The sequence below is a fragment of the Eretmochelys imbricata genome, chromosome 7 (assembly GCF_965152235.1).
Source record: "Eretmochelys imbricata isolate rEreImb1 chromosome 7, rEreImb1.hap1, whole genome shotgun sequence".
NCBI lineage: Eukaryota > Metazoa > Chordata > Testudines > Cheloniidae > Eretmochelys > Eretmochelys imbricata.
The window spans coordinates 105,095,402-105,118,242 of NC_135578.1; the positions used below are offsets into that span (position 1 = coordinate 105,095,402).

General features: G+C 41.6%; 1 protein-coding gene across 2 annotated transcripts in view; it reads left to right on the top strand.

Moving 5' to 3' along the window:
• Nucleotides 1-22,841, top strand: part of CHST15 (carbohydrate sulfotransferase 15) — a 98,409-nt gene that overhangs the window by 67,865 nt on the left and 7,703 nt on the right. For both annotated transcript variants that reach the window (XM_077822968.1, XM_077822967.1), the window contains 3 exons: nt 2,387-2,533; nt 6,130-6,286; nt 21,441-21,597. In XM_077822968.1, coding sequence (XP_077679094.1) covers nt 2,387-2,533; nt 6,130-6,286; nt 21,441-21,597 — 461 coding nt within the window. The remainder of the gene's footprint in view (nt 1-2,386; nt 2,534-6,129; nt 6,287-21,440; nt 21,598-22,841) is intronic.

The window sequence follows — 22,841 nt, forward strand, 5'->3', positions numbered from 1 at the left end:
CATGCCTACGCTACAAAATTAAGTTGACTTAACATATGTTGGCATACAGTCACCACAGTAATCACATTGCTTGTGCATGTCTGCAGTTTGCTCCTGATGTCAGCGGTGCACATCCTCCCTGGGAGCACTTGTATCAATTGTACTGTCAGTGTCGGGCATTGTGGGATAGCTCCTGAAAGCTAGTAACAATCAACATAAGCAATGCAGTGTCTACGCTGACACTGCGTTGCCCTAACTATATTGACCTTGACTGTACACCACTCATGGAGGTGGAGTTAAGTCGGCATAGCAGGGCAGTTACGTCAGCAGGAGTGAAATTAAGTGTAGACACTTCCATAGTTAGGTCAATGTAAGCTGTCTTGCATTGACCTAACTCTGTAGGGTAGACTAGACTTTAGAAAAGCCCAACTTTCCTGATTCACTTCTAATAACATCTGTCATATTTTGTGTAATGTTCATATATGTACCACAAATGGTTTATTTATATAAATATCCTTGAGTGAAAACTGAGTAAAACCTGAGTTAGGATTTCAGTATTTGGCTGAATGGAGATTGGAGGCACTCTGCATTTCTCTGGCTAGACATATAGATCTTGACCCCGCACACATGGAAAAGGAGGTATCTATATCTGTTTACACACACATTTTATATTTGTGTGTGTTCACACACATACACACGGGGAAACAAAATGAATGAAGGAAAGGATAGATAGATATCTCCTTTTCAACATTAGTTTTTCCTTGTCTGTTACCATAAATAATGTATTTAATTTATTATTATATTTAGATTTCTAAAATGTGCCCACCAGATATTTTGAGTGCACAGTCATAATTTAGGAATCACACAGTATAGCACAAGTACAATCAAATAGATTTTCCCCCACCAAATTAGACATAATAGGAAAGAAACAATTCCTTCTACTTTAGGAATCACTGGGTGAAATTCTATGGGCTGTACAAAGCAGAAAGTCAGAGTAGATGATCATAATGCATTCTCGCCTATTCTTAAAAATCTATTAAAATCAAATTCATTCTTCACAGTCAGCCCTTCTGGCAAAAGCCTGGAAATAAATGATAAGCCATATATCATGACCTGATGGTTAATAGGCTCAAGTTCTATCAGATCAATGGAGGGAGTGAATTTCAGATCCTAGAACCTTCCACAGAGAATACCCTGCTTCTAATCTCCAGATGTTTAAACATAGAGCTTGTCAGCCAAAGCATCTCGGCTGATTGTGTCTGCCATGATGGTGCATATGGGAGAGATGTCCAAATTCAGAGGTAAAGTGTAACATTAGATTTCCTTACATTAACAAACTCCCTAGCACTTAGACTCCCAAAGATCTAAATTGGCGTAATTTGCAATTGAAGAGCCAGGATGGGTAAATCAAAGTAAGGCAAGGGCAGCTTCTTAGAGCTGGGCCTTACTAATCTCTAGAATAAGAAGCAGGAATGCAGAGACTGGGGGGAACACACAAGAGGGAATGGGGAAATGGGAAGAGGATCAGCAACAAGTGGAGAGAGCAGGCACAAAAAAGGGAAAAGGAGCAGAGGATATCTAAGAGGGGCCGGTGATGCTGGAGATGAAGAATGAGGGCTGGTGATACTGCAAGGTGAATATAGAGGAAAAAGCATAGGGATTGGAGTGTTTTGCTATTGGCTTTCATAGGAATTGGATCCACCCCAAAAGAATAAAATAGGAATTATACCTTGAAATAATCTTGTTACCAGTTCAATTTACTATTATTGTTAATTAGATTGGTAGGTGAAAAGAATTAATAAACAAAACATCTCCTCCAGATTTTTTAATTCCCCTTCCCATCTTGTTTGAAAGTGTCTGTGAAATCCATTCACCCTTAGGCAAAATTGTTGTCGAAGCCAAGAATTGCAGAAAGGTGCTGTTTGCTTCAAATTTGGAAGACAGTCCATGTTGTTAATCTGCTGATTTTCTGATTTGTTAAATGTGGGTGTAATTGACAGATTCAGGGCCAGATTTTTCTCTCAGGCACACCAGTGTAAATCCAAAGTCAAGTGACTCCAGTTACCCTGGTGTAAATGAGCAGAATCTGGCCCTCTATGTTCATTTCAAAAGCTAAACTTAGAAGAAAGTTCAAGCTATTCATTCAGGGTCTATAAAACATAGCACTTCAAAATATTTCCTCTCAGAATGAATTTATATCTTAGTATTGTAGTATCTTGAATCACAACTACTTCATAATTGGCTTTTTATCTTAATGTTATGCTCCTTGGCTTAATTCTCTGCTGGTGTGAAATGCTGTAGATTTATTGATGTCAATGGAGTTTTGCTGATTTACTCCAACTGTGGATCTGGCTTTTGAGTTTCATTTTCTAGCTTCTTTTTTTACTCATTAGGGTTTTGTTTTTAGGAATAATTCGTCTGAGGGATGGATTTCACGATCGCTACCCAGTGGAAGATTACCTTGATCTGTTTGACTTGGCTGCACATCAGATTCAGGGTGTGTTACAGAGTGATGTAACAACAGGGCACAGCAAGATGAACCACATCATCATTGGTACTGCAAATACTACTTATGAAAATACGTCAATGGTACAATATTAGTTGTAACATTTATAGTGATGGTAAAATCAGCTTAATCAAAGTGTCTTGTGTCCGGGGTAAGTTAATCATAGCAGAGGGTCATTCATGTCAGTTAAGGCCCCCATCTACAGATAGGTGCATTATTTGTTTTCCTCTGGAGGCAGGTTGCTTGCATTTACCTAAATGGATGTGCTGTGCCTGGCAAGACTGCAGTATTGGGTCCTATGAAGTTCTGCCATCAGGGACATCTGCAGATAGTCTTGCTTTTTATATTACAGTCTACAATACTTTCACAGTATTGAACACTTAGATAAATTCAGTTCACTTATTTAAATTGGCAGAGTACATTTTTAAGTACTTTTACCTCTTGTTACAACTTTTTCTAAAGTTCATGTTTTTTCTGTATTCTCAGTTTCCCTTATCGCTAAGGTTACTTTGGCCCTTATTAAGTTTGCAGGAAAAGCTCTGAATTATTATGCTCATTAAATCAGTTTTTTATGACCTCAGTAAAAAACAGTCTAGTCTAGAGACAGTCTACATGATGCATGAAAATCCGGTTTCCTTAGAATGCTGCATTGTTAAACTTCAGATTATTAAAAAGGGAAATTTAATTAAAACTATAAACATTCCTTTAACTTTGTCGTGTAACAGTATTTTCAAATTCTAACCATCTTTGAGTCATACCTTTATTGGGTAATATATTTTCTCAAATAAAACAGTAGATCTTTAGAAGACCTATAAAGTACACTGCTATTCTAGCTTCAGGCATTCTAAGCAGGACTTTTTTATTTACAATCATTAATCTGATAAATTCACAAGAATGTTTTATGAAAATATGACATGATTTTATTCCATTAATCTCAAGATAAGGACAGTGTAAATTTATTCTTTAATGAAAGTAGGCAGTTTAATCATACAGTATGTGCTTTAAGTCCATAGGAAAAATTAGTATATATTTGATTGTGCTATGATAATTTGATATATAAATGCAGTGGATATAACAGTGATTAATTCAACATGTGTTGAATAGGGTACTCTCTTTACAGATATTAGATCTGTATTCGGTGTAAAGAGACACTGTCAAATGAGTAGGAATTAATTTCTTTTTCCTTTTAGCTCCTCACAGTCATCCTGTTTTGGTTCCGAACACAAGCTATACTGAATTAACAGCACAAAAACCAGCATCTTTAGCTTAAAGTTCACTCCCCTGAATGAGTAAACTGAGAGCAAGTATACAAAAGTAAACATGTGGGCCAAATCCACATGCAAAGTAAGGACTAGACTCCACTATTCTTATTCTTGTAGGTAAGGACAGCAGATTCTGGTCCTATGTGGGTTGTTGTACAGAAGAGTTCCAAATGAGTGAAGGCGAGAAGGAATATTTTAATTGTTCAGACACCACGCTTATGTCTGTGGGATAGCTGGCTGGCTAGATGGATGAAAGGCTGCTGATTATTTTCAGAGGCTTTCTGGCACAGATACTGTAGCCTCTGTAGCTGCTGCCCACTGCTTCCTTGGTGGGTAGATTCATGAATATATGGACTCATGCTTGTGCCTGCACCCGTGCCCTGGACAGCTGCTTGGCCCCCCAAACACCTCTGTGCAATAGGATGGATGGAGCCCACTGTCTGTCTGGATTCCTCACTTCCTACCCTCTTCCCACACAGTAGGACAACATTAGTTCCAATGCATCTGGGGCCTAACAGAGCTCTTAAATTGGCTGGAGCTGTGGGGGAAATTCTCTGTTTTAAAATCGGTGTAATTCATAGACTTCAGTGAAGCTGTGCCAATCTGGATTGTCAGAGTACTCCTATATCTAAATGCACTGCTCTTATTCAGTCCATGCAAGATTTATATTCCACATATGCCTTCACACATATTTACAGCACTGGACCTTGTTTGTTACACTGCTAATACAAATACAGACTCTCACTCCTGGTTTGGTGGGGGGATTTTGCTCCAATGCTGCATTTAGTCTTTTGCGGTTCCACTTTATCCAGCTTTTGAGCTGAACTGACCGCTACTGAACTAACATGTCAGATAATCTGCTCAAGGTCATGTAATAGTGTTTATAATTGATTTGGAATGAGAAATCAAAGATCTTCTGGACTTCCAGTCTTGGACTGTAGAGCCCCAGCATCTTCTGTCAAAACAATGGGAATGAGAATATCAGTAAATAATTCTGGTCTCTAATGACTTCCAGGCTCTTTTAGGGAAGTACATTAAGTAAAAGTGGAGCCTAAAGAAAGTGATAAATGCTTATTTAGTATAAAGGCTTTGGCAAATTTTTATTTTAAATTTAAAAACTTGATTGGATTTTTCCAAAATGAGGATTCAAATGCAAAGAAGAAGAGGAGGCAAAGAAAGAGAAAAGGAAAATTCCTTACAATAAGAATATATTTGCATATATGTACTTATACATGATTAAATCACAGAACTATCAATTACAAGGTGTTTTTTTTCCTCATCCCTTTTGGTTCAAAAACTCATTAACAGAAATTAGTGCCTCCCACACTGGCAAAAAGAGAGAGCTTGAAAAAGGCTAAAGCGTACATTTTGTTGAATCAAATTTTGTCTCATAAATTTTAGTGTTACTCAGCAGAAGGAGACAGTACAGTTTTAAAAGATAGATGTAGTATGTGGCACTATTGGCTAGATTCTGATATCCTTTACTCAGCTGAGTAGTTACTGAGTAGCAGCCTACTCCAGGAGTAGTCCTATTAAAATAAATAACACTGCTTTCAGAGTAAGGTTTTTTCTTGACCTAAAGACATCAGAATCTGGTCTTTAACTGTATTTTATTATTCATTGTGAAATCAGTTTATTTTGTCTTCCTTTTAAGTGCATATCTGTACTTGAGACTATGGGACATGATGCTATTGTACAGTATCTCTTATGGTGTACAGTATCTCTTATGGTGTACAATAAAGCTCCAATAATAACCGAGGAGAAGGAAAGATTCAATACACTGTAACACAGCAAAGCTGACTGATGCTTTTATTCCCACATTGCCTGTGGATCTCTCGGATCCTCAGTTCATGGGCTAAGCAACACTGATTGGTCTGGTCTGGTTCTTTACATTTTTATCTGGCTGGCCAGTTACAAATGATGTCATTCACTTAGGGCTTACTTCCCTGCAATTAGGGAAGTGTTAAAAGTAACTCTTAGAAAGTATCTTCAAGATAAGGTGGAATTGAAAATCTTGATGGGATATAAGTTCTTCCTGTCTGGACAGTAGGAAATAGTTATAGTACCACTAGAGTACAAATTTTGTGCATTATATAATTGATCACACCCTTTTAAAGTTAAATATATTGGCATAATGAAAGTGATAATTTGTGTAATTATATAAATGTCTTTAACTATAACTACATTTAAACAGTAAGAGCTTCCTGATTCTGCAGAAAGATGGGCCAGATCTTCAGCCAGTGTAAATCAGCATAAGGCCATCAAAGTCAATGAAGCCAGACTGATTTACACCAGCTGAGGATCAGGATCTATATCTTTTGTGCCAATGTAAAGAAAAAAAATTAGTCAAAGATACTCATTGTAAATACTTTTCATTTCTAGGAGAGGCCAGTGCTTCTACAATGTGGGATAACAATGCCTGGGTTTTCTTCTATGACAACAGTACTGATGGAGAACCTCCATTTTTAATCCAGGATTTCATCCATGCTTTCCAGCCCCATGCCAAACTTATCGTCATGCTAAGGGATCCTGTTGAAAGGTTAGCAATAAAGCAATGCGTGGAATTCTTTCTCACTAGAAACAAGAGTTGTTTTTTTTTTTTTAAGCTGTAATAAGTGTACTTATACTGTTTATATGCCCGAGGTCTAGTTCTTTTCTGGTATAAGTGTTAATACTTGTAAAATCCCTGTAGCTTTATTGATTTATAATTAACTTTAGATTTTGTAAATATTTATGGCTTCATTCCAAGTGTTCTGAAATTTTCAATTTTAATAACATTTGAAAAAAAATAACTGGCACTGGGTAGTGCTTCAATTCAGATTAGGAACAATGGGTAGTAGGGTTTACATCTCCAAAGGGGCAGAATATTTAAAAGGAAGATTGGTAATGGCCCACAAATAAGCAAATTATACAAGGTTTCAGAGTAGCAGCCGAGTTAGTCTGTATCCGCAAAAAGAAAAGGAGGACTTGTGGCACCTTAGGGTATGTCTACACTACGAAACTAGATCGAATTTATAGAAGTCTGTTTTGTAGAAATCGGTTTTATATATTTGAGTGTGTGTGTCCCCACAGAAAATGCTCTAAGTGCATTAACTCGCTTCCACAGTACCGAGGCAAGCGCCGACTTCCGGAGTGTTGCACTGTGGGTAGCTATCCCACAGTTCCCGCAGTCTTCACTGCCCATTGGAATTCTGGGTTGAGATCCCAATGCCTGATGGGGCTAAAACATTGTCGCGGGTGGTTCTGGGTACATATCGTCAGGCCCCTGTTCCCTCCCTCCCTCCGTGAAAGCAGCAGCAGACAATTGTTTCGCGCCTTTTTTTCTTGAGTTACCTGTGCAGACGCCATACCCTGGCAAGCATGGAGCCCGCTCAGGTAACCATCACCGTATGTCTCCTGGGTGCTGGCAGACGTGGTACTGCATTGCTACACAGCAGCAGCAACCCATTGCCTTGTGGCAGCATGCGGTACAATAGGACTGGTAGCCGTCATCGTCATGTCCGAGGTGCTCCTGGTCACGTCGGCCAGGAGTGCCTGGGCAGACATGGGTGCAGGGACTACATTAGAAATGACTTGACCAGGTCATTCTCTTTAGTCCTGCAGTCAGTCCTATTGAACCATCTTATGGTGAGCAGGCAGGCGATACGGATTGCTAGCAGTCCTATTGTACCATCTTCTGCCGGGCAGGCAAGAGATGAGGATGGCTAGCAGTCCTATTGTACCATCTTCTGCCGAGCAGCCATGAGATGTGGATGGCTTGCAGTCCTTCTGCACCGTCTGCTGCCAGCCAAAGATGTAAAAGATAGATGGAGTGGATCAAAACAAGAAATAGACCAGCTTTGTTTTGTACTCATTTGCTTCCCTCCCTCCCCCGTCTAGGGGACTCCTTCCTCTAGGTCACACTGCAGTCACTCACAGAGAAGGTGCAGCGAGGTAAATCTAGCCATGTATCAATCAGAGGCCAAACTAACCTCCTTGTTCCAATAAGAACAATAACTTAGGTGCACCATTTCTTATTGGAACCCTCCGTGAAGTCCTGCCTGAAATACTCCTTGATGTAAAGCCACCCCCTTGTTGATTTTAATTCCCTGTAAGCCAACCCTGTAAGCCATGTCGTCAGTCGCCCGTCCCTCCGTCAGAGCAACGGCAGACAATCGTTCCGCGCCTTTTGTCTGTGCGGACGCCATACCAAGGCAAGCATGGAGGCCGCTCAGCTCACTTTGGCAATTAGGAGCACGTTAAACACCACACGCATTACCCAGCAGTATATGCAGCACCAGAACCTGGCAGAGCGATACCGGGCGAGGAGGCGACGTCAGCGCGGTCACATGAGTGATCAGGACATGGACACAGATTTCTCTGAAAGCATGGGCGCTGCCAATGCATGCATCATGGTGCTAATGGGGCAGGTTCATGCTGTGGAATGCCGATTCTGGGCTCAGGAAACAAGCACAGACTGGTGGGACCGCATAGTGTTGCAGGTCTGGGACGATTCCCAGTGGCTGCGAAACTTTCGCATGCGTAAGGGCACTTTCATGGAACTTTGTGACTTGCTTTCCCCTGCCCTGAAGCGCACAAATACCAAGATGAGAGCAGCCCTCACAGTTGAGAAGCGAGTGGCGATAGTCCTGTGGAAGCTTGCAATGCCAGACAGCTACCGGTCAGTTGGGAATCAATTTGGAGTGGGCAAATCTACTGGGGGGGCTGCTGTGATGCAAGTAGCCCACGCAATCAAAGATCTGCTGATATCAAGGGTAGTGACCCTGGGAAATGTGCAGGTCATAGTGGATGGCTTTGCTGCAATGGGATTCCCTAAATGTGGTGGGGCCATAGACGGAACCCATATCCCTATCTTGGCACCGGAGCACCAAGCCGGCGAGTACATAAACCGCAAGGGGTACTTTTCAATAGTGCTGCAAGCTCTGGTGGATCACAAGGGACGTTTCACCAACATCAACGTGGGATGGCCGGGGAAAGTACATGACGCTCACATCTTCAGGAACTCTGGTCTGTTTCAAAAGCTACAAGACAGGACTTTATTCCCAGACCAGAAAATAACTGTTGGGGATGTTGAAATGCCTATAGTTGTCCTTGGGGACCCAGCCTACCCCTTAATGCCATGGCTCATGAAGCCGTACACAGGTAGCCTGGACAGTAGTCAGGAGCTGTTCAACTACAGGCTGAGGAAGTGCAAAATGGTGGTAGAATGTGCATTTGGACGTTTAAAGGCGCGCCGGCACAGTTTACTGACTCGCTTAGACCTCAGCGAAACCAATATTCCCACTGTTATTACTGCTTGCTGTGTGCTCCACAATATCTGAGAGAGTAAGGGGGAGACGTTTATGGCGGGGTGAGAGGTTGAGGCAAATCGCCTGGCCACTGGTTACACACAGCCAGACACCAGGGCAGTTAGAAGAGCACAGGAGGGCGCGGTACGCATCAGAGAAGCTTTGAAAACCAGTTTCATGACTGGCCAGGCTATGGCGTGAAAGTTCTGTTTGTTTCTCCTTGATGAAACCCCCCACCCCTTGGTTCACTCTATTTCCCTGTAAGCTAACCACCCTCCCCTCCTCCCTTCGATCACCGCTTGCAGAGGCAATAAAGTCATTGTTGCTTCACATTCATGCATTCTTTATTCATTCATCACACAAATAGGGGGATGACTGCCAAGGTAGCCCAGGAGGGGTGGTGGAGGAGGGAAGGAAAATGCCACACAGCACTTTAAAAGTTTACAACTTTAAAATTTATTGAATGCCAGCCTTCTGTTTTTTGGGCAATCCTCTGTGGTGGAGTGGCTGGTTGGCCGGAGGCCCCCCCACCACATTCTTGGGCGTCTGGGTGAGGAGGCTATGGAACTTGGGGAGGAGGGCGGTTGGTTACACAGGGGCTGTAGTGGCGGTCTGTGCTCCTGCTGCCTTTCCTGCAGCTCAACCATACACTGGACCATACTGGTTTGATCCTCCAGCAGCCTCAGCATTGAATCCTGCCTCCTCTCATCATGCTGCCGCCACATTTGAGCTTCAGCCCTCTCTTCAGCCCACCACCTCTCCTCCCGGTCATTTTGTGCTTTCCTCCACTCTGACATTATTTGCCTCCACGCATTCGTCTGTGCTCTGTCAGTGTGGGAGGACAGCATGGGCTCAGAGAACATTTCATCACAAGTGCGCTTTTTTTTCTTTCTAATCTTCACTAGCCTCTGGGAAGGAGAAGATCCTGTGATCATTGAAACACATGCAGCTGGTGGAGAAAAAAAAGGGACAGCGGTATTTAAAAAGACACATTTTATAAAACAGTGGCTACACTCTTTCAGGGTAAACCTTGCTGTTAACATTACATACATAGCACATGTGCTTTCGTTACAAGGTTGCATTTTGCCTCCCCCCACCACGTGGCTACCCCCTCAACCCTCCCCCCTCCCCGTGGCTAACAGCGGGGAACATTTCTGTTCAGCCACAGGCAAACAGCCCAGCAGGAACGAGCACCTCTGAATGTCCCCTGAAGAAAAGCACCCTATTTCAACCAGGTGACCATGAATGATATCTCACTCTCCTGAGGATAACACAGAGATAAAGAACGGATGCTGTTTGAATGCCAGCAAACATACACTGCAATGCTTTGTTGTACAATGATTTCCGAGTACGTGTTACTGGCCTGGAGTGGTAAAGTGTCCTACCATGGAGGACGCAATAAGGCTACCCTCCCCAGAAACCTTTTGCAAAGGCTTTGGGAGTACATCCAGGAGAGCCGCGAATGTCAGGGCAAATTAATCCTTTCACATGCTTGCTTTTAAACCATGTATAGTATTTTAAAAGGTATGCTCACCGGAGGTCCCTTCTCCGCCTGCCGGGTCCAGGAGGCAGCCTTGGGTGGGTTTGGGGGGTACTGGCTCCAGGTCCAGGGTGAGAAACAGTTCCTGGCTGTCAGGAAAACCGGTTTCTCCGCTTGCTTGCTTTGAGCTAGCTACAACCTCCTCCTCATCATCATCTTCTTCGTCCCCAAAACCTGCTTCCGTGTTGCCTCCATCTCCATTGAAGGAGTCAAACAACATGGCTGGGGTAGTGGTGGCTGAACCCCCTAAAATGGCATGCAGCTCATCATAGAAGCAGCATGTTTGGGGCTCTGACCCGGAGCGGCCGTTCGCCTCTCTGGTTTTCTGGTAGGCTTGCCTCAGCTCCTTAAGTTTCACGCAGCACTGCTTCGGGTCCCTGTTATGGCCTCTGTCCTTCATGCCCTGGGAGATTTTGACAAAGGTTTTGGCATTTCGAAAACTGGAACGGAGTTCTGATAGCACGGATTCCTGTCCCCATACAGCGATCAGATCCCATACCTCCCGTTCAGTCCATGCTGGAGCTCTTTTGCGATTCTGGGACTCCATCATGGTCACCTCTGCTGATGAGCTCTGCATGGTCACCTGCAGCTTGCCATGCTGGCCAAACAGAAAATGAGATTCAAAAGTTCGCGGTTCTTTTCCTATCTACCTGGCCAGTGCATCTGAGTTGAGAGTGCTGTCCAGAGCGGTCACAATGGAGCACTCTGGGATAGCTCCCGGAGGCCAATACCGTTGAATTGTGTCCACACTACCCCAAATTTGACCCGGCAAGGCCAATTTAAGCGCTAATCCACTTGTCAGGGGTGGAGTAAGGAAATCGATTTTAAGAGCCCTTTAAGTCGAAATAAAGGGCTTCATCGTGTGGACGGGTGCAGGTTTACATCGATTTAACGCTGCTAAATTCGACCTAAAATCCTAGTGTAGACCAGGGCTTAGAGACTAACCAATTTATTTGAGCATATGCTTTCATGAGCTACAGCTTACTTCATTGGATGCATTCAGTGGAAAATACAGTGGGGAGATTTATATACACAGAGAACATGAAACAATGGGTGTTACCGTACACACTGTAACGAGAGTGATCAGGTAAGATGAGCTATTACCAGCAGGAGAGCCGTGGGGGAGCGGGGGGAACCTTTTGTAGTGATGATCAAGGTGGGCCATTTCCAGCAGTTGACAAGAATGTCTGAGGAACAGCAGGAGAGTTGGGGGGAATAAACATGGGGAAATAGTTTTACTTTGTTTAATGACCCATCCACTCCCAGTCTTTATTCAAGCCTAAGTTAATTGTATCCAGTTTGCAAATTAATTCCAATTCAGCAGTCTCTCGTTGGAGTCTGTTTCTGAAGGTTTTTTGTTGAAGAATTGCCACTTTTAGGTCTGTAATCGAGTGACCAAAGAGATTGAAGTGTTCTCTGACTGGTTTATGAATGTTATAATTCTTGACATCTGATTTGTGTCCATTTATTCTTTTACGTAGAGACTGTCCAGTTTGGCCAATGTACATGGCAGAGGGGCATTTCTGGCACATGATGGCATATATCACAGATGTGCAGGTAGATGTGCAGGTGAACGAGCCTCTGATAGTGTGGCTGATGTGATTAGGCCCTATGATGGTGTCCCCTGAATAGATATGTGGACACACAGTTGGCTACGGGCTTTGTTGCAAGGTTAGGTTCCTGGGTTAGTGGTTCTGTTGTGTGGTGTGTGGTTGCTGGTGAGTATTTGCTTCAGGTTGAGGGGCTATCTGTAAGCAAGGACTGGCCTGTCTCCCAAGATCTGTGAGAGTGATGGGTCATCCATCAGGATAGGTTGTAGATCCTTGATGATGCGTTGGAGAGGTTTTAGTTGGGGGCTGAAGGTGATGGCTAGTGGCGTTCTGTTATTTTCTTCCCTCCTCTCCTCCCCCCACCCCGCACTCTCCTGCTGGTAATAGCTCACCTTACCTGATCACTCTCATTACAGTGTGTATGGTAACACCCATTGTTTCATGTTCTGTGTGTATATAAATCTCCCCACTGTATTTTCCACTGAATGCATTCGATGAAGTGAGCTGTAGCTCATGAAAGCTTATGCTCAAATAAGTTGGTTAGTCTCTAAGGTGCCACAAGTCCTCCTTTTCTTTATACAAGGTTTTTTTGTTTGTTTGTTAAAATCTTGGAAAGACTTGGTAAAGTACTAAGCTAAAATGTCTGGGGCATATTTAACTTCCACAGCTAACACTTACTTAACAGGTCATCCTTGGACTTGCTGACTTTGGCAGTGGTATGGGGTTGAACTTTTACAAAGATAAACTGTTCTTGAACTATTTTTCCTGTGTATTAGACACAAACAGCGTTTTTTTCCATTTATGTTTTAGCTCTTCCATGGGCAGCTGTGCCCTAGCAGGCTGTCAGTAGAGAGGGATTTGTACTGTGCTCTCGTTTGCACTGTGGTGCAGAGGGTAGCAAAGGCAAAGAACAGAGGCCCTGAGGAGCAGAGTGAAGCTGTGCAGCATGATCCACAGTCCCTTCATGGCAACAACACATTTTGTCAAATATATATTTTCAGGGCAGTTCAACCACCTGCAGGGTAGGGCTTCACCATCCTTCAAGGACGAGGTCTTCGGTAAAAGGTCCCTACCTTGCACAGGAAAGCGGTGAGGGGACCTGAGAGGTTAGTGGAAGAGTAGATAGTCTTCACTGATGTTATAAGGACCACACAGTTTGGGCCAAAGTTTCCCATGTATGCTGTAGCTTGTGGGTTGTGGGCCATGCCTCTCTAGGTAGTCTCTAATGCCACACACAAGTGGCAAGAATCTACGGTGGTGTACTTCCTCCAATTTTTTATAGCACTGGAGAACTTTTGACGTTAGTTCTCCTTTACTACTGAGCTAGACACATCTGGCCAGATACACGGTTTCAAAGATAAAAGCAATATATTGAGGACCACAAAAATGGGGGTGAGGGGAAGCACATAATTGTAACGAGGCTATCCAAAACAGGGCTGCACCAAATAATTCCAGCGCTAGACACACGCTTCATGGGTTTCAGTGTGCCCTGCCACACTGCCATGGCTCACCCATGGAAAAGGCATCTACTACGCTGGTAGGGTCCACAAACATGTTTGTTTGGGCAGGCTACCACCCCAGAAAAAACATTATAGGGTGATGGCAGCAAGGGCTACCCACGCATACTATCCCTGTGAGTGAGTGTTGTCAGAGGCCCCCAGAACAGCAGTATGCTGAATTAATAACCCATTAAAATGCATGGGGCAGCTCTCCCATTTGAGAGCAGAACTATAGTTAAAGGCTGTCTACGGACTCAGGCACTGATATCGCTTGGGTCACGTTTTCAGGCTTTTAGAAATATAAAGTCAGATCATCAGTTGATGTCCTCACATAACTCTTGAGCTGAGACACTAGGCTTGTGCCTCTGAGGTCTGATCCAACACCCAGTGGGAAGACTGCCATTGACTTCGGTTGGCATTGGATTGGCCCCATAGGATATGTCTACACTGCAGTTAAATACCTATGGCTGGCCTATGTAAGCTGATGGTCTCGTGTGGCTTGGGCTAAGGAGCTGTTTAATTGGGGGCCTGAGCCTGAATGTCTACACCACAATTAAACATGAGCCTGAGTCGGGTGATATGGGCCAGCCGTGCCTGTTTAATTGCAGTGTAGACATACCCATAGTGCCTATGTCTTAATCAGTTCCTGTATCTACATGAACTAGCTAAATGTTATTGAGTGATTACAAGGTGAGATCCCATTATCACTCTTACAGAGTTTTATTCCATTTTTAACTAAGTCCGAGATAAACGTCAGCAGTGAAATTCCAGTTCATCAACAGAGGGAAGAGAAACCCATCTTCTCTCCTGTCCTGTAAATTTTGATAATTATTTTATCAGTACTGTGCTAGAAACCATGCACTAAACTACATCTCGAGGAAGGAGGTGATGGGTGAAGACTAGCCCTTCAGGGCAGGAATTGTCTCTTGTATGTTTGTGTAGCGCCCAGCACAATGGGTCCCCATTGGGACGTTTGGGTGCTAACATAATACAATTTAATTAAAATTCAATTGGAAATTGACAACCTAAGCTAAGGCCTAAACTTATTATAATCTATTCAAGTTATTTAAATTAAATACAAAAAATATTAAGCAACACATGTGTGCTGCCAAATTTTAAAGAAAGTCAAACTATTGAACTGGTGGAAGCCACTATATAAGTACCTAGAAACAAAGTTAGTTGAAATGAAAAACTGACTTTTCACAACAGCAACTGCAGAGAGAATATTTTCTTTATTTCAGTTTATTCAACAAGCTGAGTTCAGTGACTAGTTCACTAAAAGTTAAGAAACCAATTGGGAGTTGAAAAAGCAGAAATGCTTGCTTCCCTTTCCCAGCATATGAATAAAAATTAATTGGAGAGGATGAGATCTACTAATCCTAACATCTTGAAGGACATATTAATCAGAACAATCCATTCAATTCACTAACTACCAATAATACTTGCTTTTGTATAATAAATCAGTTAGTTTTAAATGCAAAACATGTTTTGATAAGCTTCTAGATAATTTTTTTCTTTATTTATCCAGCACTTTTACAGTAGTTTTATTCAATAAAAAGACCTTAAAATGCTAGTGTTGTGCATATTTAATTGAATTTCCATCAAAATATAACTTGACACAAATCTCAAGTAAAAATTAATTGCCTTTTAATAAATAAAGAATGCATCATTCACCATTTTATAACAAATTAAAAATATAAAATTTAGGAATTTTAATAAATAAGTGATATAACTACTTAAATAAGTGTGTGTGTGTAGTGTAGTGTATCCTTCTTGTGAGCCAAATGAAGCACCAAAATTAGTGTGAAGGCTATATTTAATTGCCAATCAATATGGTTTATTGGTATCAACCAATAAGAATCAAACTCTTCAGAAAAATAACTAAAATACAAATGCAAAGCATGACTTAAATCAAGGTTTCCTGCTTGCTGATCTGAAATCATGATTAAAATCAGTTATCTAAATTGCTTTGATTTACATCAATCAACATATAAATATTTAATAAGAAGTCATCCCAGGCAGGCTTTCTGAACATGTTTCGTAATAAAGCAGGGCACATCCCTTCCATTTGCACTGGTGGAGGAGAGTGGGAGTTGGCACTGAAATGTTTAACCCAGGAGCATCATATCATGATGCTTACGTATCCAGTCAGGTTGCATGGTATTAGGTGGCAGGTCATCTGCTGTGGTTTCTCCTTGACTAGATTTCCTGACATCATGACTTTGCAAAACAGGAACTGCCAGAGTGGTCCCTCCCTGTTTGTCAGCTGTAAAGAGCCATGCCAGCGTTTCCTGACACAGAGGACAGGAAGAGCATTTCCCAACTGTTAAATGCTCCTCCTGACCTTAGGGTTTAAGACATGGTAATTTTATGCAAGAGAGCTGGTTGAAGTACCTCCCTCATGTTACTTATCCAGAATTTTCTCATTACTTTACCATCCTCTGTAATATGGGTGTTTCACTTTGCCAGTTGTAATATGGGTGAGACAAAAAGTGGGTTCCATTTCACTAACTTGGTATTTACAGGGAAGTAGATTCTGTCTGTTTAGGATTTCATTTGCCCTTTTTGCTTGTGCCTCATCTGAAATCATAGGAGCAAGTTTAGCCCTGTCATAAAAGGCTGCAACTCTCATTGGTCCAGATTCTGCTGTCAATTACATTAAGAGACTGCTGGTACAGAGGGCATTCTGGAATGTGTTGGTGCAGTCAGGATTATGGGAAGGGGTGTGGCCAGGCTTGTCTTCAGCTGCTGCAAGGCTCATATGGGCCTTGGACAGCCAGTACACCGCATGAGCCCCTTATTCTGTCTGGCTCAATACAGTCATTCTGCATTTAGGGCCTGATTCTGCTTCCAATGAATTCAATGGGAAAGTTCCCAGTGACATCAGTTGTGTAGATTCCCAGTGCAATTGAGATCAGAAATTGTCCCACTGGTTTCAGTTGGAGTCGCACGTGCTTATATCAGGGTTGACTTGTTTCATAATCCTTTGTGGGTGCCATAACAGTCATGGCCATGTTATTTACTTGTGTGACCTTATGATTGAGTATAATGACTTCAAGTGAGCAATAAGTACCAGGAGCAGCTGAAATCCTAATCAACAAAGATTTTATTTTCATGCAGCTGTCCCTAGAATTGAAAAACAGATGGAAAAAAATATAGAAAATGTAGGCGGTTGAGTAGAGAGAGAAATGCTTTCCATAAGGTGTCAGCAGCTCTTCAATTTAAAAAACATTATTTTAGATGATTAGAACAAATAATCAGAAAAATTAAACCTTTTAAACAAACTGCAGTTATGGCTCATCTTCAAAATGATTCTTGCTGGCTCCATTCCTCCTGCAAGCGCCAGTTCTCCTGTACCCTGGATGGCAAGAACTGTCAGCCTGATCCTATTCTCCTGGAGAGAGATTCTTCCAGCCTGATCCTCATTTAGGGTTTTTGTTAACGTGCCATTACCAAACAGCAGTCTTTCCATGCACATGTATTACTATGCACTTCCAGGAAAAGATACTGCTGCGTGCTTAATGCCTGCCACATATAACTAAACTCTGCTGTTTCTGTCCCTCAGCTTCTCCCCCATCTTTTTCTCATATCCTCTACTCTGCAGCCTGATCTTCCATATACACCAGAACAGACAGATGCCTAAGGCAGCAAAATAATCCGGGCAGCCAAATACTTAGTGGCTGTTTCTTGTCAGTGAGTAGGGGCTTAAAGGGGCATACATTTCCCTGCCTGCCTTCATCAGCCAAACACTAAAAGCTGGTGCCTTCTACTCTGACAGTTACCACACTCTTTTTTAATCAGATTACACTAATCAGTTTATTTAGGGGCAGGTTGTGGCCTGACCCTACAGGACTGCATGGAGGCCTGTAAGAGAGTAAGATCCCCCACCCTCCTACATCTTCATGGCTTTCCTAGAATCCATCTCCAACATTTGGCTGCTCAACTCCTCACCTTTGCAGATGGATGGGAAATATGCAGAGCCTTGGTTCTCTCCCTCAGGTGCTAGGAGGGGGAATTGAAATTTCTGGATGGATAGTAGGATTTTCCTGCCAGAAGCCTGTTCCCTTCACTTCTCATCATGGAATCTTGTCAACACATTCCTTAAGAGAACTGGTGTTTCTGCAACTGGATTGGAGTGATGTGCTTGAGAATCATACAGTTACAATTATTGCTTACTTTAAACTCTATGGCCTTCTCCTTAAAGAGAAGAATAATTTTGAAGTAGAGAAGCTGAGGCGCTTGATACTTAAAAAGTATCAGTATTTCCTATAAGCAAAAATAACAGGACAGGATTAAATCCATTGGTGGCCATGAGAAATTTTACAAGCAGTCCTTAAACAGAGCATTGAAATGTGTCTATGACTGTGCACAGTCAGAAACGCAGGGCGAGAAGACACCTAATGAAGCCATCTAGTCTATCCCTCTGTGTCAAGGCAGAGTTAAGTGTACCTAGATCATTCCTGACAGATGTGTGTCTAACCTGTTTGTGAAAAGCTCCAAGAAGGATTCCACAACCTCCCTAGGTAACCTGGTCCAGTGGTTAACTATTCTTATGGTTTGAAAGTTTTTCCTAATATCTAACTTAAATCTCCCTTGCTGCAAACTAAACTGATTACTTCTTGTCCTACCTTCTGTGGACATGGACAATGATTAATCTCTGTCCTCTTTATAACAACCTTTTACATATTTGAAGATGTTACATCCATTCTCAGTCTTCTCTTCTCTAGACTAAGCAAGCCTAATTCTTTCACATTTTCCCTATGTTTACTTATATTTTTTTTTTATTTTTGCTCTCCTCTGGAGTGTCTCCAGTTGTCCACATCTTTCTGAAAGTATGGTACCCAAAACTGGACTCTCCAGCTAACGCCTCACTAGTGCCGAGTAGAGTGGAATAATTACTTCCCATGGCTTAAATATAGCACACCTGTTAATACAACCCAGAGTGACATTTGCCTTTTTTCCAGCAGCATCACACTGTTGACTCTCATTTAATTTGTAATCCACTAAAAGCCCCTTTTCTGCAGTACCGCTGCCTAACTAGTCATACTACATGTTGTATTTGTATATTTGATTTTTCCTTCCTAAGTGCAGAACTTTACACTTGTCATTATTGAATTTCATATTAGTGTTTTCAGATTAATTATACAACTTATTAAGATCATTTTGAATTCTAATCCTCTCTCCTGTTGTAGTAGAATATTGCTAAAAACTGTTAACTTCAACAACACAGGTGAACCAGTTTTGTTTCAGTACATAAACAGAAAGATGCAACTAATGTAGGCCCAATCCCATATCACTTCTGCAGATAAATCTAGAGGAATCGATGCACACTTGAAATTTTGCCAAGGAGCAGAAATGTAATAACAGAAGGCTCTGACTGCCTACCAGTTAAATTTTCCAAACAAGATCTATATTTCTCTATGGAAATTCTCTTCAATCTGCTAACAGAATTGCTGGGCTGGGGAGTGGCCAAAAATTGGAAACCATACTGGACAGGGCTCTTAATTGGGTCTCTGGTGACAGACAGCTACAGATTATCTTTTGCATTTTGAAGTAAATACAAATCATGTCCTTCCTCCTGACATTGCCAGCTAAGGATCTGATTGTGCAAGCCTTATTCATATTGGTGAAGTCTTATTTAGGCGAGCACTGGGTATGTATGTCTACAATGCAGCTAGGAGAGAGCCTCCCAGCCCGGATAGACAGACCTGCACTAGCTCTGCTCCAGCTAGCATACTAAAAATAGCAATGTAGACATTGTGGGATGGGCAGTGGCTTGGGCTAGCCACCAGAGCTCAGATCCAGGGTGTTGGGTGGGCTTGGATTTGGGTGGCTAGCCTGAGCTGCTGCCCATGCAATGTCCACACTGCTATTTTTAGCACTCTAGCTCAAGCAGACCAAATGCAAGTCCATCTACTTGGGCTGGGAGGCACGCTTCCAGCTGTAGTGTAGACATACTCTTTGAAGTCAATAGGGCTACTTGCATGAGTCCATGTTCACTGGTTTGAGAAAAGGTTGCACAGAGCCCTTAGTGTCTCATCATCAGTTTCTCAATTTTTCTCAAGTTTTCAGTACTGTTTTTTGAATATGTAAAAATGAAATTAAAAACAAATCTAAAAGTTCAGAAATTAAGAGTCTGTCTATATGAAATGCTATCCTTTTATTCCTCCAACCTCTCTCTCCTCTACTTACTCTCACCCTTTCATTTGTTCTTTCTTTCTGTCTTTTCATTTTTTAGATGAGTTAGGAGTTCATAAACTCATACTGTGATAAATGCCCTGATCCACCAAAGCACTGAAGCACATGCTTGACTCCAGTGGGAGTCCTCGTGTACGGAGTGCTTTGCTGAAACAGGGCCTAACCTCTCTAAATAAAAAGTAGTATTTTAAAGCTTCTGTGGAAATCTCTGGCCAGCCTGATATTTTTGGTTTAATAAAAATGGGAAGGGCATCGAAGATGGAAGTGGATTCAGTGTTCCTCCGGCATTATAGCTGTGAAATAAAATCCACTTTTACATTTAGATCATGATTTACATAAACTTATGCTCTTACGGAGAGTGAAGTGTATTCAGGATCTCTCGAATTCTGTGTCCAAGAATGGATTCTTTGGGCTCCTAATACTTCTGTACTCTCACCCTTGCTGCAGAGATTGGCTCTGAAGTGGTGCAGAATTTTCAGGACTCTGGATATATCTCATGAGCCCCAAACAGGTGAAAATGACATATGTATCTCATTCAAAGGGTGATAAACTATCTTTTGTTTGTCACATCCCGGCATTTCCCTTACGTTCGGTTTTAAAATGATGTTGACATCTAGAGATTCTAATCAGAGTCCCAGGGATTAAAAACAAATAAAATAAATATTTCATTTTACACTTTTATGTCCATCCAAATGAACCAGAATTTAAGTCATCTTTGTCTTGTAATATTTAAGCAACTATAAATGTTTGAAATGATTTGCACAAATATTTCATATTTGAAATCACAGTGCACCCTGCCATTTGCACCGTAATTCAAATTTGTATGGCCGAGATGGCTAGTAAATAGCTGCAGAGCAAGGTATTGCAGCATGGTTGCTTTTAATATTGGTATTGTGTATATATGTGGACCGTAGGTGCTGTAGTTCTTACTCAGGCAAAACTCCTATTGAACTAAATGGGAACTTTGCCTGAATAGAGACAGCAGGAGTGAGACCACAGATTGTGCCATGATACAGCTCCTCATCACGTTGCATACCAAGCATACAGAGAGGCAGTGTGGACTAGGACTCAGGAAACCTGGTTTCTATTTCCAGCTCTCCTACGGGCTGTCTTGGAAAAGTCACTCTACTTTTCTTTGCCTCGGTTTCTTCTCCCACTCTTTGTCCATTTTATCTGTTTAGACAGTAAGCTGTTTTGAGGCAGGGTCTGTCTCTTACTATGGGTTCATTCAGAGCTTAGCACAATAGGACCCTTTTTAGTTGGGGCTTCTAGGCATTACTGCAATACAGAATAACAATAATTAATACAAAATAAACAAAGATATATTTCAAGAGTTTCTCTTCAGAAAAGGATTGGCTCCTAACTACTTAGGGCCTAATCCTGTTAGATGCTGACTTTAATAAGAGTGGAGGATGCTTAGCAACTCACAGGATTGGACCCTTAAGGTCTGAGCTGAAGCCCGCTGAAATCAACTTCAGCAGGTTTTGGATAAGCTACTAAAGGGTAAATGTTACATTCAGGCCCTCTTGTCTCAAGTAACATTGCTATCTTATTTTCAATAATATAAATTGATTTTCTTGAATTTCATTCATCATTTACACATGTATTTCATTCACAGATTGTACTCGGATTATCTGTACTTTGCAAGTGCGAATAAATCCGCAGAAGACTTTCATGAAAAAGTGGCAGATTCCCTGCAGCTGTTTGAAAATTGCATGCTGGATTACTCACTGAGAGCCTGTGTCTACAACAACACTCTTAACAATGCCATGCCTGTATGTATTTCCAGTAACATTTTGATTCCTTGCTTAACAATAGAACATTTTGTCTGGATTATTAAAATACCAGGATCCTTAGCAAACTATTAATAATAATTATAATTATAATCAAGATGTGGTTCAGTTTGTGACTACCAACAAACTTTCCTCTTTTTTTTTTTTTTTTAAGTTGGTGACATAAAAATATATTCATACATGTAAAAACTGATGTGCTGGCTTAGCTGTCTCTTCAGTCTGTTCCCTGATGAGCGCCAGCAGTAAAAATACATTGGTTCTCGTGGGCAGGAGCATGAAGAACACATTTAGCAAAGATTACAGTTTAATCTTCACTTGCAAACCTATCCAAAAAATAGCTCTGGCAAAGATAAGGCAATTTCCGAACTGCAAGTAAGAATACATCATTTATGCTGGATTTTTTTTTCCCAGGAAAAGGCTATTGATAGCTAGATTAAATGTGCTCTCTCTCACGCTTTTTTAAAACTGTGCACAGCAGAAAAGGGCTGAATCTCAGTGTGCTTGGTCCAAAATCCACATTTTTAGTGTTGATTTGTTTCTATATTTTGTTTGAGGGTGAAAAAAGGGTTTTTGCAAATATCTATCTATCTATCTAGAGATACATAGCAGTATCTCATGTTTACTATGGGATGCATTTGTAAAGCACCAGGTGTGTGTGATGTAGCCCTATACCTCCCATTTTCTTGATTTGGGTGGAAGGACACTTTACTCCTCCTCTCTCTCCAGATTACAGTAAATTTCATCTCATCATCATTTCCTCCAGTTACTAAAGTAACCTCAGAGGAAATCATGTATCATAGGCCCAAGCCAAAACCCATTGAAGTCAGTGAGAGTCTTTCCAGTACTGGGAATGGGAATCAAGCCCCATGTTCCTTACTGTTGCTGTTCTGGTCATCCAGAAATGGAAGTTGAAAGAGACACAGAATAGCCTTTTTTTTTTTTTTTTTAAATCTAAAGTGAATTTTGTAATGTGGTATTACACCAGCAGGGGTTCGGCTCTAGTGGCTACAGTTTCAACTCAACAGAAAGAAAGTCACCTCTGCTACTTGTTTCAGATTTAGTCTCTAGGAACACATAAAGACCAAGGATCTGGACCACTCCCACATTTACAAGTACAAGGTCTAGTCTGTTTTACAAATTTTATTCAAGTTAAAACTAAAGTTATGATTACTCATGCATATAAAAATTCTATAAAGACCTCTGCACAAGTTATAAATATAGCTATA